This window comes from Pristiophorus japonicus, chromosome 12, assembly GCF_044704955.1.
Source record: "Pristiophorus japonicus isolate sPriJap1 chromosome 12, sPriJap1.hap1, whole genome shotgun sequence".
In the NCBI taxonomy this organism is placed as follows: Eukaryota; Metazoa; Chordata; class Chondrichthyes; family Pristiophoridae; genus Pristiophorus; species Pristiophorus japonicus.
The window spans coordinates 133,988,795-134,008,520 of record NC_091988.1 but is presented as its reverse complement, the minus strand read 5'-3'; the positions used below and the strand labels follow the sequence as shown (position 1 = coordinate 134,008,520).

At 45.7% G+C, this 19,726-nt stretch overlaps 2 protein-coding genes across 8 annotated transcripts in view; one reads left to right on the top strand and one right to left on the bottom strand.

The window, feature by feature from the left end:
* The window catches only part of LOC139276873 (tumor necrosis factor receptor superfamily member 5-like), a 28,934-nt gene extending 22,715 nt beyond the window's left edge, over positions 1-6,219 (bottom strand). Inside the window, exon 1 of the mRNA XM_070894869.1 lies at positions 6,032-6,219. Within this exon, the coding sequence (XP_070750970.1) occupies positions 6,032-6,082 (51 nt within the window). The 5' untranslated portion in view covers positions 6,083-6,219. The remainder of the gene's footprint in view (positions 1-6,031) is intronic.
* A 6,300-nt stretch (positions 6,220-12,519) lies between these two features.
* LOC139277473 (AP-1 complex subunit gamma-1-like) overlaps positions 12,520-19,726 on the top strand; it is a 159,576-nt gene continuing 152,369 nt past the window's right edge. For 4 of the 7 annotated variants that reach the window (XM_070895968.1, XM_070895963.1, XM_070895972.1 and 1 more), the window contains exon 1: positions 12,520-12,600. The gene's annotated coding sequence lies outside the window, so the exon portion shown is untranslated. The remainder of the gene's footprint in view (positions 12,601-19,726) is intronic. The other 3 variants (XM_070895967.1, XM_070895966.1, XM_070895964.1) reach the window with 3 other exon arrangements.

Below are 19,726 nucleotides of genomic sequence, written 5' to 3'. Positions count from 1 at the left end.
CAGAGTTTAAGAGAAGGACTCGCATATAGTCACTGTTGTAAGGTAGGGAAACCCAGCTGCCAATATGCATACAGTAAGATCCCACAAACAGCAATGTAATAAATGACCCGATAACCTGGTTTAGTGATGCTGATTGAGGGATAAATATTGGCCTGAGCACTGGGAGAACTCTCCACAATGCTGTCTGGTCTGCTGAGTATTTCCAGCATTTTCTTACACTGGGAGAATTTCCTTGTTCTTCTTCAAATAGTGCCATGGCCATGGGATCTTTCATATCCACCTGAGAGGGCCTTGGTTTAACGTCTCATTTAAAAGACAACACTACCGACAGTGCAGCACTCTCTCAGCACTGCACTCGTGTGTCAACCTATATTATGAGCTCAAATCTCTGGAGTAGGACTTGAAGCCACAACCTTCAGACTCAGAGGCAAGGGTGCTACCCCTGAGCCAAGACTGGCACTTTTAAAAAGTTAACTGTGTAAACTTTTCAAACTCCCATCTTGGCAGAAAGCTGAATGTCCTGGCAGCTCTACACTAATATTAAAATGTAGCCAACACTGGAATGCCAGTGAGCCTTGGCTCAGTGGTAATACTCTCACCTCAGAGTGAGAAGGTCATGGGTTGAAGCCTCACATAATCCAGGCTGACACTCCAGTGCAGCACTGAAGGAGCACTGCCTTGTTGAAGGTGCTGTCGTTCAGATGAGATGTTAAACTGAGGCCCCTCAGCTCTCTCAGGTGGATGTAAAAGATCCCATGGCACTATTCAAAGAAATGTGGATTTTTCCCAGTGTTCTGGCCAGCATTTATCCCTCAGCCTGCTTGTACACAAATGAAAGTTTTACTTGCCTAACTAGAGAGCAACGAAGAGCTGGAAAGTATAACTTTCTCGACTTGTATCAAAAAGGAAATGGTGTCATTGTTGTTTTTAAAATATACCTTTTAGAATGGACCTTGTGTTTTTCACACATTCTGCCTTCTCTCTAGCAAATGCCGCTCTGTACCCCCACGGACACCATAGGGAGTGTAATTTACACCCACAAGTTGCACTCCTCAAACGTTCTCACTTCTCATATTTGAAATGCAAGTACTGCCACAAAAATATTAATTTTGTTATTATTTAAACATTTATACATTACGGGCACAAAGGTTTTAGCATATAACTCGTCAATCTCCTGTGACTTGCACATGGGCAGTCTAAACCTATTGTGATCTTTAGATGAAGTGGGATTAGACTGTGGAGGATAATTGGACTAGGTGTAAGGTTTTTTTAATAAGATATTGATGTATAATATAAAATATGCAGTCTGCATTTTAAACTCGTAATTACGTCCCTATTTTATACATTTTATTTTATATATTACAGATAAATATCTTACAGAAATTCAAGAGAAGTAGAGTTGGTTGGAGGATAGAGGGTTCCCTTCAGTATAGGTTGAGAAATGGGAGACGCAAAATTGAAACGCTATAGTGTTACCATTGTAAGACCTAGGAGTCTTAGAAGATTTGAAACTAAACATGTTCAACAGAACCAACTACATAGCCAAAACACCAAGCTATAAATCAGAGCAAGTAATGGTCAAACCTTATAATGCTCAGGTCAAACTGCACCTTGAATACTACATTCATTTCTGGTCATCTAAAAAACAAGGGAGGCACTCAAACACAAGAGTTGTTGCAGAGGAGAGCCACGAGGCTGATTCTTAATGTCAGGAGTTGAGTTATGAGAAACTTGGACTTTTCAGCCTAGACGCTTCAGTCTGAGAGATCATGTTATGGAAAAAGAAAGACTTATACTTCTATAGCGCCTTTCACAACCTCAGGATGTCCCAAAGCACTTTACAGCTAATGAAGTACTTTTGGCGAGTGGTTCCTGTTCCACTGATGGGAGAGACTAGAACTAGAGGGCATGATCTTAGAATAAGGGGCCGCCCATTTAAAACAGAGATGAGGAGAAATTTCTTCCCTCAAAGGGTTGTAAATCAGTGGAATTCGCTGCCTCAGAGAACTGAATAAATTTAAGACAGAAATAGACAGTTTCTTAAATGATAAGGGAATAAGGGGTTATGGGGAGCAGGCAGGGAGGTGGAGCTGAGTCCATGATCAGATCAGCCATGATCTTACTGAATGGTGGGGCAGACTCGAGGGGTTGTATGGCCTACTCCTATTCCTATTTCTTATGTTCTAATGTGGGAATCCAATTTGCAACACAAGGTCTCACAAACAGCAATGTGATAATGACCAGATGATCTGTTTTTAGTAATGTTGATTGAGGGATAAATATTGGCCAGAACACCAGGGATAACTCCCCTGCTCTTCTTCACAATAGTGCCATAGGATCTTTTCCATCTGAGAGGGCAGAATGGGCCTCAACCTAACGTCTCATCTGAAAGACGGCACCAGGACATTGCAGCACTCCCTCAGTACTACACTGGAGTGTCAGCCTCAAGTCTCTGGAGTGGGACTTGAACCCACAACCTTCTGACTCAGAGATGAGAGTGCTACCCACTGAGCCACAGGCAACACAACATCACACTCCCATGCTGGTGGTCACACATAGACTGTTCGAAAGGGACCTGGAGGTCCTTGTGCATGAATCCCAAAAAGTTCATTTGCAGGTGCAGCAGATAATCAGGAAGGCGAATGGAATGTTGGCCTTCATTGCGAGAGGGATGGAGTACAAAAGCAGGGAGGTCCTGTTGCAACTGTACAGGGTATTGGTGAGGCCACACCTGGAGTACTGCGTGCAGTTTTGATCACCTTACTTAAGGAAGGATATAGTAGCCTTGGAGAGGGTACAGAGACGATTCACTAGGCTGGTTCCGGAGATGATAGATTGAGTAGACCGGGTCTTTACTCGTTGGAGTTCAGAAGGATGAGGGGTGATCTTAGAGAAACATTTAAAATAATGAAAGGGATAGACAAGATAGAGGCAGAGAGGTTGTTTCCACTGGTCGGGAGACTAGAACTAGGGGGCACAGCCTCAAAATACGGGGGAGCCAATTTAAAACCGAGTTGAGAAAGAATTTCTTCTCCCAGTGGGTTGTGAATCTGTGAAATTCTCTGCCCAAGGAAGCAGTTGAGGCGAGCTCATTGAATGTATTCAAATCACAGATAGATAGATTTTTAACCAATAAGGGAATTGAGGGTTATGGGGAGCGGGCGGGTAAGTGGAGCTGAGTCCATGGCCAGATCAGCCATGATCTTTTTGAATGGTGGAGCAGGCTCGAGGGGCTAGATGGCCTACTCCTGTTCCTAATTCTTATGTTCTTATGAGAAGATTGTTAAGGGTATAGAAAAAGTAACCTAGCATATTATTTTAAATTAAACAGGAATAGAACTAAGAGACACAAGCTCAAATTAGAATTGACTCCCAAATAGAGATAAAACCTCTGGAATCATTTAAGAAACAATTGATTATTCAATGTGGGAGTGGGGATATTTGAATCTCTCCAGATTGATGAATGAAGATGGGCCAAATGGCTTTCTTCATCCAGAATTATCTTGTGATCTTGTCAAATTCCTCCCCAACACAAGCCAAGCACCAAGTGATCATAGTAGGCATGAACGTTACAACACAATAATCTAGCAACTTATCCCCATAACTGGAAATCATATGTTGGTATTCCACCGTGCAATAACAAGGGAGGGCGCTGAACACCACGAGTCTCGTCGCCGAGAGCATGCAGAAATCAAGCGCAGGCAGCGGAAAGAGCGTGCGGCAAACCAGTCCCACCCACCTCTTCCCTCAACGACTATCTGCCCCACCTGTTACAGAGACTGTGACTCTCCTATTGGACTGTTCAGCCACCTAAGGACTCATGTTAAGAGTGGAAGCAAGTCTTCCTCAATTACGAGGGACTGCCTATGATAATGAGCAAGTGTTTTGTTAATTTTCCATTGATGCATATACACTAGTGATAGCCAAAAACTCTGGCACCTCTCTGTGAAAAACAACCTCACATTCTCGTGCTGGGAATCACATGATTTTAAAGTTGCTTTGTATTATTAGCATTTGCATTTTCTTGTATTTTGCACTCATGGACATCAAACACCAGGCCCTACATTCCAGGTATTACTCGATACACAGTGTGACGCCTCAGAGGCTTATTATAAACCGTGTCAGCTTTGCTCTTGTGATTAATATTATCTGTACTTCCCTTCCTACCAATTATGAAGTGACCATGTAATACACTCCTTATCACCTGGACTGAATAATCTTTAGACAAAAACCCTCACTAGGTTGAAAACAAATAGAAATTAGTATTTCAATGTTGCCTGCTAATTTAGTTTAAGTAGATTCAATAGTAACTTTCAAAAAAGAATTGTATATATACTTTAAAAAGGAAAGATTTGCAGGGCTGTGAGAAAGAGCACGGGAGTAGGACTAATTGGATCGCTCTTTCAAAGATCCTGCACAGGCACGATGGACCGAATGGCTTCCTTCTGTGCTGTAAGATTCTAGGATGCTATACGCTGTACACTACTATGCTAATAGAGCATAGGACCAATTCCTGTAGACAACACACAGTAGAGGCACAGTTTGCGCCTGCAAAGAAGATGGAAACTAATTAATCCCAACTAAATTCAGCCCCTGGTTATAATAAAGTAAACAGCGACTTCAATCTTAGCGCAGCTTAGATCAGAAAGCTCCTGGGAGTCAGCAATGGAGCCTGCGACTTCTGCAGCCCTGGGGGTTGTCTCCTCACTGCTGGAGCACACACACGCAGCACACACAATGCGTACAGTGCCCAGGCAGCTGAAGGCAAGGTAGGTGCCTCGCCCCTCCATATCTCTGAAATCTCCTTCAGCCTCATAGCCTCCACCTCCCCCCGCCCAGATGTCTGCACTCCTCAAATTCTGCTTTTGAGCATCCCTGATTATAACTGCTCCATGAACCTCCTCCCACTATTTATTTCATCTGGCATTATCAACATATGCTTCTATTAATTTCTGTAGCTTCCCCTCGTCTCAAACACTCCAGGCAGTAGTTCTACATTCTCACCACATCAAAACTATGTTGGTTGAAAAACAGGGTTGTGTTACACAGTAGTTTCTCTACTGATTGCCTCGCCCCTCCCTATCTCTGTAACCTCCACGCCCCCCAGAGATATCTGCCCTCTTGAGCATCCCTGATCGGTGGCCGTGCCTTCAGCTGCCTGGGCCCCAAGCTCTGGAATTCCCCCCTAAACCTCTCGCTCACTACCTTGCTTTCCTCCTTTAAATCTATCTCTTTGACCAAGCTTTTGGTCATCTGCCCTAATTTCTTCTTATGTGTCTCGGTGTCAAATGTATCTGTTTTGTCTTATAATACTGCTGTGAAGCGCCTTGGGACGTTTTACTACGTTAAAGGCGCGATATAAATACAACTTATTGTTGATTGAAAACTTTCAGCAGTAATCAATAGTCTCGGGACAGGCAACAGGTTACAAACTATTGTCCCCGGCCAGATCAAAAGGCACAGGTGAAAACTAGAGAAAATAACATATCACCGGCTCTCCCACCAAGTCATTTATTTTAACGTTGCCCAAGGCACATGCCTGAGCCGATAGATTGCTGGCAAGACCATTCCACCAGGCGGGATATCGCAACTGACCCTCGCCCGGACAGCAATCTGTCTTTCTCTTCCCATCACTAGCCCAGGACACTGAGCCCAATCGGAGCAGCTCCACAGCCGCCACGCTTGAGACCCAGCTCCCTCAGCACAGACCTGGGGTCCAACTTGCGACCCTCCTGCACTGCATGGGCCAGTTCCACGGTTGCTCATCAATGTAATCTCAGGCCATACCAAGCAGTGCAGTAGGCGGAGGGCTTGGACCACGGTGTCCCTCAACCATTAGCTTTTAGTCTCTACAGGTTTAATCTGGGTCACTGCTGTTAACATATTCTTATCATATTCTGTTTGATCAATATGTAGAAAGAAATGTAATTATTTTCATAAAAATGCAAAAGGATACAATCTAACTCAATTGCAAATGATATTTCACTATTTACTTAGACCCGAAACAAACTTTCACCTAACTGAAACTTACCTGAAACAGACAGAACATGCAGCAAGCCAGGAGACGTGGGTTCAGCATCATGACCAAAAGCCCGCACCAGATTTTCCCAACTTGTGTTAAGAAAGCGGTTGTCAATGTTTTTTCCACGATCACGAGTGGATGCCTCTACTTTTTTTTCTAAAATGAACAATAAATTCCTTGCTTGACCAAAGCGATGGCTTTTGCTGTTGCAGCTCAGTTTGAAATGGACAGGGAGAGGTCGATTTATACTGAATGCAGCCGCTTGTTCCCCTCCCCTTTCGGGGTATTTACAGAGGGGGTTTCCAGCCGCGATCCGATCTCACCTCACACCATTTATTTTCTGTTTGTGTGTGCGTGTGGGTGGGTATGTGATTGCTGTCAGTCCTGCTATTCCCACCAAGTTACAGGAACTTTCTCAAAAATTAGAAGTTAATTTCAAATTATACAAAATCATTAATTATGATTTATTCACTTGGATTTAGACACATGAAACTGACAGGGTGTGACTTCCGGTGCAAGAGTATTTCTGTTGTTCCCTTTTCACAAAGCAGTCTTTTTTTTAACTTTTATTCTTTTTCGAATAGTTTAAATAAGTGAAAAGCTTATCTTTCACAGCATGCCACAAAGGTGACTTTTCGGTTAATATTACAGCCCAGTATTGTTATGTCTATCGCCCCTTATGATGCAGTTGTTGTGGTGCGCAGAAGTTAGATGCCCAATTGAATATTGGGAAGACAAAAGCCATTGATTTCAGTCCTCGCCACAAACTCCGTTCCCTAGCCACTGACTCCATCCCTCTCCCCAACTCCTGTCTGAGGGTGAATGAGACTGTTCGCAACCTTTGTCTCATATTTGACCCTGAAATGAGCTTTCAACCACATATCCACAGCATAACCAAGACCGCCTTGTCATGTATTCAACCAGCATTGTAACCCATGTATAATCTGACCTAAGTTGTACACTGTGAGAACAATGACCACTAGGTAGTGAACTTGTGGGAGACACTCCGAACCTGGATCTTCAGATATAAAAGGGGAAGCTCCACCCACTTCCATCACTTGAGTGCTATGGAATAAAGGATAGGTCACAGACTGACCTTCTCTCAAGCATGGGCCTCGTGTGCATTTATACTGTATAGTAAGGACGTATCACGCCTATTTCCACCTCCGTAACATCGCCTGTCTCCGCCCTTGCCTCAGCTCATCCGCTGCTGAAGCCCTCATCTATACCTCTGTTACCTCTAAACTTGACTATTCCAACGCACCAATGTACGTTGCCCTCCCACATTCTACCCTACGTAAACTAGAGGTGATCCAAAACTCGGCTGCCCGTGTCCCAACTCGCACCAAGTCCCGCTCACCCATCACCCCTGTGTTCGCTGACTTACATTGGCTTCCGGTTAAGTAACGCCTCATGATGCCAAATCCCTCCCTGGCCTGGCATCTTGCTATCTCTGTAATCTCTTCCAGCCCCACAACCCCCTCCCACCCCCGAGATGTCTGCGCTCCTCAAATTATGCCCTCTTGAGTATCCCTGATTATAATCACTCAGCCATCGGTGGCCGTGTCTCTGTTGCCTAGGCCCTAAGCTCTGGAACTTCCTGACTAAACCTCTCCGCCTCGCTACCTCTCTTTCCTGCTTCCAGACACTTCTTAAAACCTACCTGTTTGACCAAGCTTTTGGTCACCTGCGCTAATTTCTACTTATGCGGCTCGGTGTCAAATTTTAAAATCTCATAATGCGCCTGTGACATGCCTTGGGACGTTTCACTACATTAAAGGTGCTATATAAATACAAGTTGTTGTTGTTTTTGAACAAATAGGCACCTCTACACCCAGTGCCTGCTGGCCCCAGACTCGAATTGCTCAGTGCAAACAGCATTCTCCAGTTCGGAATCCAAAGGAGCACAGGGTTAGGGCCAAAGACAACGATTACTGATCCTTGAAATCGTTCTTCCATTGAATGTGTGCACTGCCCACCGCACCCCCCCCCCCCCCCACACCTCCCACCGCCTTGAAATGGTTTCTTCATTGGTTGCGCCCCACAGCAATCCCCAACCCCCCACCCCCCCCAACACCACCTCATAAAGTAACCCCGACAAATGTAGCTACTGAGTGAGTATGTCATGACTTCACTGCATCACCACCAAGGGAATTCCCATAGAAACATAGAAACATAGAAAATAGGTGCAGGAGCAGGCCATTCAGCCCTTCTAGCCTGCACCCCCATTCAATGAGTTCATGGCTGAACATGAAACTTCAGTACCCCCTTCCTGCTTTCTCGCCATACCCCTTGATCCCCCGAGTAGTAAGGACTTCATCTAACTCCCTTTTGAATACATTTAGTGAATTGGCCTCAACTACTTTCTGTGGTAGAGAATTCCACAGGTTCACCACTCTCTGAGTGAAGAAGTTTCTCCTCATCTCGGTCCTAAATGGCTTACCCCTTATCCTTAGACTGTGACCCCTGGTTCTGGACTTCCCCAACATTGGGAACATTATTCCTGCATCTAACCTGTCTAAACCCGTCAGAATTTTAAACGTTTCTATAAGGACCCCTCTCATTCTTCTGAACTCCAGTGAATACAAGCCCAGTTGATCCAGTCTTTCTTGATAGGTCAGTCCCACCATCCCGGGAATCAGTCTGGTGAATCTTCGCTGCACTCCCTCAATAGCAAGAATGTCCTTCCTCAAGTTAGGAGACCAAAACTGTACACAATACTCCAGGTGTGGCCTCACCAAGGCCCTGTACAACTGTAGCAACATCTCCCTGCCCCTGTACTCAAATCCCCTCGCTATGAAGACCAACATGCCATTTGCTTTCTTAACCGCCTGCTGTACCTGCATGCCAACCTTCAATGACTGATGTACCATGACACCCAGGTCTCGTTGCACCTTCCCTTTTCCTAATCTGTCACCATTCAGATAATAGTCTGTCTCTCTGTTTTTACCAAAGTGGATAACCTCACATTTATCCACATTATACTTCATCTGCCATTCATTTGCCCACTCACCTAACCTATCCAAATCACTCTGCAGCCTCATAGCATCCTCCTCGCAGCTCACACTGCCACCCAACTTAGTGTCATCCGCAAATTTGGAGATACTACATTTAATCCCCTCGTCTAAATCATTAATGTACAGTGTAAACAGCTGGGGCCCCAGCACAGAACCTTGCGGTACCCCACTAGTCACTGCCTGTCATTCTGAAAAGTACCCATTTACTCCTACTCTTTGCTTCCTGTCTGACAACCAGTTCTCAATCCACGTCAGCACACTACCCCCAATCCCATGTGCTTTAACTTTGTACATTAATCTCTTGTGTGGGACCTTGTCGAAAGCCTTCTGAAAGTCCAAATATACCACATCAACTGGTTCTCCTTTGTCCATTTTACTGGAAACATCCTCAAAAAATTCCAGAAGATTTGTCAAGCATGATTTCCCTTTCACAAATCCATGCTGACTTGGACCTATCATGTCACCATTTTCCAAATGCGCTGCTATGACATCCTTAATAATTGATTCCATCATTTTACCCACTACTGAGGTCAGGCTGACCGGTCTATAATTCTCTGTTTTCTCTCTCCCTCCTTTTTTAAAAAGTGGGGTTACATTGGCTACCCTCCACTCGATAGGAACTGATCCAGAGTCAATGGAATGTTGGAAAATGACTGTCAATGCATCCGCTATTTCCAAGGCCACCTCCTTAAGTACTCTGGGATGCAGTCCATCAGGCCCTGGGGATTTATCGGCCTTCAATCCCATCAATTTCCCCAACACAATTTCCCGACTAATAAAGATTTCCCTCAGTTACTCCTCCTTACTAGACCCTCTGACCCCTTTTATATCCGGAAGGTTGTTTGTGTCCTCCTTAGTGAATAACGAACCAAAGTACTTGTTCAATTGGTCTGCCATTTCTTTGTTCCCCGTTATGACTTCCCCTGATTCTGACTGCAGGGGACCTACGTTTGTCTTTACTAACCTTTTTCTCTTTACATACCTATAGAAACTTTTGCAATCCGCCTTAATGTTCCCTGCAAGCTTCTTCTCGTACTCCATTTTTCCTGCCCTAATCAAACCCTTTGTCCTCCTCTGCTGAGTTCTAAATTTCTCCCAGTCCCCGGGTTCGCCCATGAGCTCATGCGGAGGTTTTGGAAGTGCCCGTGTGCCTGGAGGCTCCCAAAACTGGCGATCCCAGAATCAGGGAATTCTGCGTGGTGGATGGCGCAGCATTGCTCCATGTATGTAACAACACTGCAATACTGTATATACTTGAGAAATGCACACATTGACCACAGGGGGTGAAATTGTGGGAGACACTCCTCACCTGGTAATCCAGGTATATAAAGGGAAGTCCCATGCAGGGTCATCACTTCTTGGTCCTGTGAATAAAGGTGCAGGTCACAGAGTGACCTTGTCCATACAATGTGCCTCGTGTGGATTTGTGGTATGTGTAAGGACTGACCCCAAGGACACACTCCACTCTCTCACTGCTAATCAAAAGGACTGACCCCAAGGCCACCCCACCCCTACACCACCATCTGCCTGACAATCCTCTCAGGAATCTTAGGTATGTACCTGCTACCACCCCACAACACAGTGGAATGAGTCTTAATGCTTTTGCACATTTTTAAATCTTAGAATTCCTGCGGGCTAACAGTCCTATACAGAGCATCTAATAACATTCTGTTTTATAGAGGGGTAACATTGCTGCATGGCTCAATATTGAAGTTTCGCATCAGGTGCAAAAAATGTCAATTAGGCATTGGCAAATGTCCTGTTGGATAATAATGACAATCCTTTCACTGGCCAATGTGCTTTCTCATCCAGCCCAGTATATGCCTTGACAAACCAAATTTATAATATTAAACATCAATCATGTAATTTTCATAGAAAAAACACACATTCATAACCTCACGTCCAACAATTTTCTCCTTCTCTTCCATAAACACGAACACAACTTCTGACCAAGCTCTCAGCTCTATGCACAGACCCCCCTTACTGCAATGTCACCACATGCTCCGTTTACTCATTAGCTTCAGAGTCCTCTATAATTGGTCAATATAAAATTAAAATTACAAACATGCATGTGTGCTTCTTCTAGCTAATAGACTGCTACCCCAGCATCCATGCATGACAGCAACCATGTTTTTTTTACATTCTCGAGAAATGGGCAAGACAAGCATTTCTAACCCATCCCTAGTTGCCCTTGAGAAGGTGGTGATGCGTTGCCTTCTTGAACCAATGTGGTGAAGGTACTAACACAGTGCTGTTAGGTACGGAGTTCGGATTTTGACTCAGCCACAGTGACACACAATGCTAAATGGTTTCCATTTTAAAATCCTAGCATCTAAACTTAGCTACAAATTGATATAAAACTATACAGTTTATAAATTCTTGTAACCTGATCTTTGCTCCATTACACTTGTCTGCAAATTGTCGATCGCTCCAATCGACAAGTAAGTTACAAACACAGTTTGTTTTCCTAATTCTACCTCCCAATTTTTCATCACGTTTAATATATGATACTGCATTCTATCTACACAATATAATGCTCATTCTCTTTTAAAACACCAAATCCTCTAACTCACCATGAGCAATTTCACAGAATATCCACCAGTATTATATATATAACAAGCCATTTTAAAGTGGTATATCAATATATCATTAAAACCTTACGTATGGTATACATCTTTTCCCCTCCACAAATCTTACTTCATCTTGTCATGATTTTTGTGTTAACATTTACCAGATAGGCTCGAGGGGCCGCATAGCCTACTCCTGCCTCCGATTCTTATTGCAAATTGCTATGTTAACATTTTATATTTTACTATGGTAACTATGTTGCATTTGTGGCCTAGCGTTATCATCTTAACAACCAATGAAAATAACACCGTTTTACAGAGGCATAAGGCATAGGTAGACAGAGGTGTTTATGATGGGGCTAAAGTGGCAATAAAATATCAAAATTTCAAGCATTACAAAAAGTTACAATAAAAAGCTGTTTAGTCAGGTACGTTCGTAACAATACCGTGAGATTGCATACCGCTTTAGAGTGATTAACAAATCAGACTTGGCATTAAAACTGATTTGCATACCACCTGTCAGCACAATACAGTACTGTGTACAAACTGTGATGTGGGAAATATTTCCTTTGGGGCTCTGAGAAATTCAATTTCTCCTTTTATCTGCTGCAATTTACTGGATGCATATGATCCGCGGAAGTTCCAGGGGGATTTTTTGGGGAACTGGATAGGTTGAAAAGTCCCCAAGCTCTCCTGGTGCAATAACTGGGCAGCGACTCCTGCGGCGACCTAGAGTCGTGCGTGAAACTACAACTCCCAGAGTGCTCGGCGCCCCGGCCGCAGCAATGCGCCTGCGCCGCAAGCCCTGGCGGGAGTTGTAGTCCAGCGGCCGCCGACCCGGCTCGGCGCGGCGCCGGAGCGAACTACAACTCCCGGCAGGCGCGGCGGGCGCCCGTCTCACTCCAAACGGCCGCCATCTTTCGGCTGGAGGGGATAGTGGAGGAGGGGGCGGCGGCGGAGCCCAGGCAGTTGTCGGTTGGCGCCGTGGGTTGTGGTGAGTATCGGGGAGGGGGAGGCCTGACAGCAGAGGCCGGTGGGGGATGAGGCGGCTGTGTGTGTGTGTGTGTGTGTGTGTGTGTGTGTGGGGAGTGAGGAGCAGAGCTGTGCCCATTCTCCTCAGTGACAGGTGCACTGGGCGCTCAGCTGCTGCGGGCCTCTCACCTGGACCACCCCAGGCTGGCCCACTGACATCTTCCACTCAACTACTGCCGTGTGCCGTCAACCCCTCGTGGGCTGCTGCCAAGTACTGTGGAGCTTTAAAAAAAAATGTATTGTGTGGAAAAAAAAATGGATCGAGCCTCTTGTGTGGTGGAAAACCCTTCCTTTTTTAATGTTCCATACAGGTCACGTTAGACTGCTGCAGGGAAAGAATATGACTGACTAGAAATAGTGGTGTATTACACATGTTTATGTGTGGTTTCAGCTGAGTAGTTTCAGTACAGTACAAGCCTCAGATCTGTGGGACACCCCTGTATTCAGGTTTTTTTCCCCATTCATTTTCTTTCGTAACTTACAAGGTGCCTTTTCCCAACCCCCTGTCGCCTTCAGTATCTTAGACAATGATGCTTAATGGGCTGCTGTAAAATACTGTGGATCTTTTTTTAATGTATTTTGTGGCAAAATAAATGGAAATGCCGGTAGATTGAGCCTCTTATGAGGTAAGGCTCACATTGCGTACTATGGATTCCACATAGAGAAAGGTCCTGTGAGAAGGAGGAAGGAAGGAGGATAGTAGGAGTTTGTTTGAGTTTTTGTGCATGTATTGGCACATGTGGTGGAGCCTGGTCTCCAGTCGTCTTGGATCCCCTTGCCACTGGACCAAGAACTTGCTCCGTCAAACCCGTGTGGTGGCTGGTGTGCAATGGCCACCCCACGTTAAAAGAATTTACGCACAGGCATCTTCCACCGTTTAAAATGAGTTAATCGGTCACCTGAGTACTAACTTTTTATGTGGAAGCAAGTCATTCTCGACCCCGAGGGACTGCCTATGATGATGGTGTGGTGGGAAAGAAACCCCTTTTTAATGTTCCATACAGGTCATGTTAGACTGCTATAGGGAAAGAATACGACTGACTAGGAATAGTGGTGTGTTACAGATGTATGTGTGGTTTCAGCTGAGTAGGTTCAGGTACAGTAAAAGACCCAGATCCATGGGTCCCATTCATTTTTTTTTGTAACTTCAAGGTGCTTTCTCTTTCCCCTATTCCTGCTTGATAATTAGCCAGTGATGTGTCTTGCTGCAGCACTGAGGGTGGTTGACCGTGAAGAACATTTGGTGTGTACAATTAAATAAAGGCTGCAAAATGACAAATCTATATATTCTGACTTAAGAATGTGTATTTTACAGGGTAATCTGAAATTCACTGACAAAATTCACTCTGTGCATGTAGTGCTGTATAATGTACGATACCTTGTGAGTGCATTGAGCTGCGAAAATTAAGTTCCCAGCCTTTAACTCCCCAAGCATCTGTCGTTCTATGTGGTGTGGGTTTCATTTCTGAAAAAAATGTGAAAATGCAATGGGAAATGTGGGTTAGTGGCATCCTATTAATGCAGTTTGTGGGATCGTGGGACTATTGCAACATTTCTCAAGATTAGAATTTTGATTCTTGGAAGAGTGTTAGGGTTATTTTGTTGGTTATAGTCTAGTTACTTAGTAAACATTGTATTAAAATGCTCTTACAAAATCAGTAGGTCTGAATTTTACAAACCTTGCAAATGTACATTAGATGGTACATATATTCAGGTGTACCAGTGGCAAAATTCCCTAAAATAAGGCACTCTAATAGCAGGATTATATATTCTTGCATCCTTAAACTGACAGGTACATTATGAAATAAGTTATTTTTCTTTAAGTGCATAGATTTCAGGAAGAAGGGTAGATTCTATCTTTGTGCCCCAGGGAGGGCTCTTCTTAAAAGTACTAATACACTTCTAACCCAGGTGGTCCCATCTTCCTCCAGAGCAGTTGAAGTGAGAGACATGATAATGAGCAGCTGCAGCCATTACTGCAATTTGCTGTCTAGAAAAATTGGGTATGGCTGAAGGTGGCTGGGGATTTAGCAGTCTCTGGCTTTTAAAAATGACTTTGGCAGAGTAGCAGGAATGCACATCTGCTTGATATGAAAAGATTTTTCAAAATCAGAAGTAGTAGTATTGGCCCCAAGTTTCCACATGATTTGCTCCTGATTTTTAGGAGCAACTGGTGTAGAACGGAGTATCTTAGAAATCGGAATTCTCGTCATTTAGTTTGCTCCAGTTCTAGTCAGTAAGAACAGTTTCACTTTGGAACAGAATTTTTTTTTCAAAAGGGGGCGTGTCCAGCTAGTTACGCCTGATTTCAAAGTTTCGTGAGTGAAAACTTACTCCAAATTAACTTAGAATGGAATAAGTGAAGATTTTTGTACGCTCGAAAAAACCTTGTCTACACTTTAGAAAATCAGGCGTAGGTTACAAATCAGGCGTAGGGAATGGTGGTGGGGTGGGGGGGGGGGTGTTTAAAGGGAAGTTTACAAACATTAAACACTTCAGTTTTACAAATAAAGAGCCATCATCAATAATAAATGATAAATACATCAATAAATCAACCAATAAATCAATCAAAAAAAATTAATAAGAAATATTTTTTTTTAAATCAATAAATAAAACATTTTCTACTTACCGACTGCAGCACCGGGAGCCCTCCAACAGCGTGCTGGGATGCCCCCCTATTGTGTCTCTGTCAATGTCTCTATCTTTCTGTCTGTCTGTGTGTGTCTCATTCTCTGTCTGTCAGTGTCTGTGTTTCTGACAGTGAGGGGAGGAGGGGGAGAAGAGGATAAAGGAGATGGGGGGGAAAAAGGAGATTTGGGGGGGGGAAAGGAGATTTGGAGGGGGGAAAGGAGATTTGGGGGGGGGGGGAAAGGAGATTTGGGGGAGGGGAAAGGAGATTTGGGGGGGTGGGGGTGGGGGAAGGAGGCTGAACGGGCCGGGCCCGAGACTTCGGGCAGGGCCCATCCCCAGCACCAGATTTACAGGTGGTTGGCGTTGGGTCGGGTCGGGGGGGGTGGTGGGAGGGAGGGAGGTCGGGTCGGGAGGAGGGAGGGAGGGAGGGAGAGGGAGGTCAGGTCAGATCCAGTCTGTGGGGGGGGGGGGAAAGCGGGTGTCGAGTCCGATCCGGGGGCGGGAGCGGGTGTCGGGTCCGGAAGCGGGAGTCGAGTCGGGTCGGGAGGAAGCAGGAGCTCGACGTGGGAGGCAGCCTTATTCACGCAGCCCCAGTGAGGCCATTGGGCCAGGGCTAGGGGCTGCGTGCTTCGGGCCCCTCCCACAGTTTCGGGCGCCTGGAGCTACTGCACTTGCGTGCCCACTGTAGCGCGCATGTGCAGAGGTCCCGGCACTGTTTTCAGTGCAGGGACCTGGCTCCGCCCCCTACAGCTCCTGCTGCGCTGCGCCAGAGGACCTGCAGGGAGGTGGAGAATCTGGAGGTTTTTTTAAGGCGCACTTTGTGGCGCGAAAAACGGGCGTCCAGGTCGGGACTGCGCCGTTCTCCGCGCGGCTCGAAACTTGGGCCCATTGTATTGTTGGTGATTCTACCAGTAGCGCTGAGAATTAATGGAAGTTGGGTGGTATAGTAGATTGTCATTCTCTTCATCCTTACAATCTGGTTTCAAATCTAGCTCAGACCAATGAGAAACTCTCCTGTCTGTTGGCATTGAAGGTCCTATGTAGAAATGAGTTTCAGCAGTCTCAACCCAGTTCTTGGGGACTCGGCCACCAAATTATCTCGAATTCACCACCAATTGGCAGTGAATTGTGATATCATTCGGTGTCACAGTTCATCCAGGAAGTAGAATATGTTACATTTTTGTAATAGGTTGGTATAGAGGCACATTTGACAGAGTATAGGAAACATTACCTCAGCTGAGAGTGCTGTATTTTATCTGGGAGTGCTTGATGTTGGCTGAGAGCCAGAAATGTTCCATCTTTCAGTACTAAAATCCCTATCTTGAGGTGCAACAAAAAAGCTGTTGAAGGAATAGTTCTCAGTAGATTAGAACTCTGTTCCTCCATTTCTAGCCTCTTGTGCAGCCCCCTTTCCTTTGCCCCACCATTGTTAGGCATGTCTTCAGCTTTCTAGGCCCTAAGTTCTGGAAATCCTTCCCTAAACCTCTCTGTCTCTCTACCTCACTCTCTTTTAAGACACTCCTTAAAACCTACCTCTGTCCTAATGTCATCTCCTTCGGCTTGGTGTCTGATTATGCTCCTGTGAAGTGCCTTGGTATGTCTTACTACATAAATGTAAATTATTGGAGATGAAACAATGCATTTGGATTTTACTTTAGCTAAGAAGACATTGAAGTGGGACAATGGGAGTCTTTTAACAATAAAATGTGTTTAGAATTTTTCAGGATACGATTATATCCTGAAAACAAAATGATTCAGCTAATGTCACAAAGTAACCCTGCTGAATTCCTTCCTTCCTTCCTCTTTTGGTGGTGTGTTGGGGGAGAACAAAATCAACAATTAGACCTGTGAAACCAGAATTTACTACCAAAACTTACAGAAAAAATGCATGGGAGTTTTTCTTATGAAATAATAGCTGCTGATAGAATAGTGCACTAGAAATTCCACCAAGCAGTACAGGCAAGGGTAGGAAGTCTCATGGGCATTCCCCACTTCTGCAAGCTCTGACTTCCTGAATTTATGGGCACAATTTTGCCCGAGCCCATATTCTGGTGTTTGCCAGAGTTGCACCGGTTTTACTAGGCCAGAAATGCGGCAGAAATATTTTGCCAAAGTTTCCCCGATGTATAATTCAAATTTGGCGCCTCGCAGCGTGTCTTGTCACCTCGGGGGGGTGGAACCTGCTGCCTGCAGCGAAATAATGACACTGCACCTTCTGCGTACGCGCGACAAAAAAAAATGACGTTTTTGATATATCAATGGACGCGCATGTGCAGTACAGCTCCGGGTTGGCAATCGGCCAGTTTTTTAGGGCCCAAGTTTCCACATGATTCGCGCCTGATTTTTAGGAGCAACTGGTGGAGAACGGACTATTTTAGAAATCGCAATTCTTCACATTTTTTTTTCTGCAGTTCTAGTCAGGTAGAACAGTTCTAGTTTAGAACAGAATTTTTTCTTCAAAAGGGGGCGTGTCCGGCCACTGACGCCTGATTTGAAAGTTTCCACAGTGAAAATGTACTCCAAACTAAAGTAGAATGGCGCCAGTGAAGATTTTTGTAGAACTGAAAAAACCTGTTCTACACATTAAAAAATCAGGCGCAGGTTACAAATTAGGCGTCCAGAACGAGGTGGGGGGGAAGGGAACTCATTAAATTTGACAATAAATCCTTATTTATACTTCTACAAATATTATACAAATAAATCCAACCTGAATAAACATTTATAAGCCAAGAAAAGATTAAATAAACCATCTTCCTACCTGTGTGAAAGTGCTTCAGCCAGGGAGAATTCTGCAGCTGTTCGTGCCGCTGAGGGAGGGAGGGAGGGAGAGAGAGAGAGAGAGAGAGCGGGTGGGTGTCGGGTCGGGGGGGGGGGAGCGGGTGTCGGGTCGGGGAGGGGGAGCGGGACTCGGGGCGGGGGGGGGAGAGCAGGTCTCGGGTCTCTGGCGGGGGGGAGCGGGTGTCGGGTCGGGGCGGGGGGGGGGGGAGAGCGGGTGTCGGGTCGGGTCGGGGGGGGAGCGGGTCTTGGGTGTCGGGTCGGGGGGGGGGGGGGAAGAGCGGGTCTCGGGTCGGGGGGGGGGGAGCAGGAGCTGGCCATGGGAGGAGCCTTATCCACGCAGCCCCAGCGAGGCCATTCAGCCAGGGCTAGGGGCTGCGTGCTTTGGGCCCCTCCCACACAGTTCGGCGCCTGGAGCTACTGCACTTGCATGCCGACTGTAGCGCGCATGTGCAGAGGTCCCGGCACTGTTTTCAGCGCAGGGACCTGGCTCCGCCCCCCCCACAGCTCGTGCTGGCTGCGCCGAGGGCCACAGGACCTGTAAGTCGGTGGAGACTACCGAGGATTTTTTTAGACGCCGTTTTAGGTGCGAAAAACGGGCGCCCAGTTCGGAGGGGCGCCCGTTTTTTTTCTTGTGGAAACTTGGGCCCAAAGAGCCAGTTGTGTGAGAAGGAGTGCTGTGTGAGCACATTGGAAAAATCAGATCTGCAGCAATACAAGATGAAACGCGTTGCAAGGACCAAAAATTTCTTACAGGATGAAGTGGAGGCACTAGTTACTGTGATTGAGACCAGATGGCAGGAGCTGGACATCAAAGTTCCACCCAAAGAAATGAAGAACCGTTGGAACCAAGTTGCAGAAGATTACTGCGCAATGGTGACCACCACGAGATCTGGAGGCCAGTGTGAAAAGAAGTGGCATGACTTAGTGTAAGTAATATTTTCATTCATTCACTGGAATGGCAATTGTAAATGTGACCAGCTGTATATGTACCAGCAGAAAGACACCCTCTCTAAAAAGTTTCATTTTCACCTTTGCAGAGGAAGGTGGCATATAATAAAAGGGAAAGAACTCGAACAGGAGGAGGCCCGGCAAATCTGCACTCACTGACACTCTTAGAAGAGCGGGTCACTGCTTTGATGGGTCCTGCCTGGAGAAAAGCAACCATCACTGCACAAGCTGAGCCCACACTCGAGGGAGAGGACAAGTCCTGCAAATTCTATAGTCTGGCTTTGCTAAATATTAAGTCCTGCGCGGGCTAGCCATGCTTTGATTCCTGGAACTGTCTCCGTCAGCTACGCTTCAGTTGATTCAATGTGCTATCATTCATCGTGGTCCTTCAAATCAGCCTGCTACTTGCGCTGTGAGCCTACTCATGCCACCCACCCTGCCCCCTCCTCTGTTCTGTTATATTTTGCAGAACTTGAGGCCAACCCTGACGATGCAGAAGAAGATTCAGACGAGGGCGAGCCTGGAGAGGAGAGCATCTTCCAATCTCATCCTCCAGACCAAGAGCATGGGGGTAAGGGGGAGGGTATGGAGATTGATGAAGCCCCCAATGTTTTACTGACTTTGGTGGAGGTGCAGGTGCTGCCCATTGAGGTGCCAGCCCCTTCCATGACTAGTGGTTTGAGTGTTGGTGGGACATTCCACGGTTTCCTAACATCCGAGGCTGCGGGGTC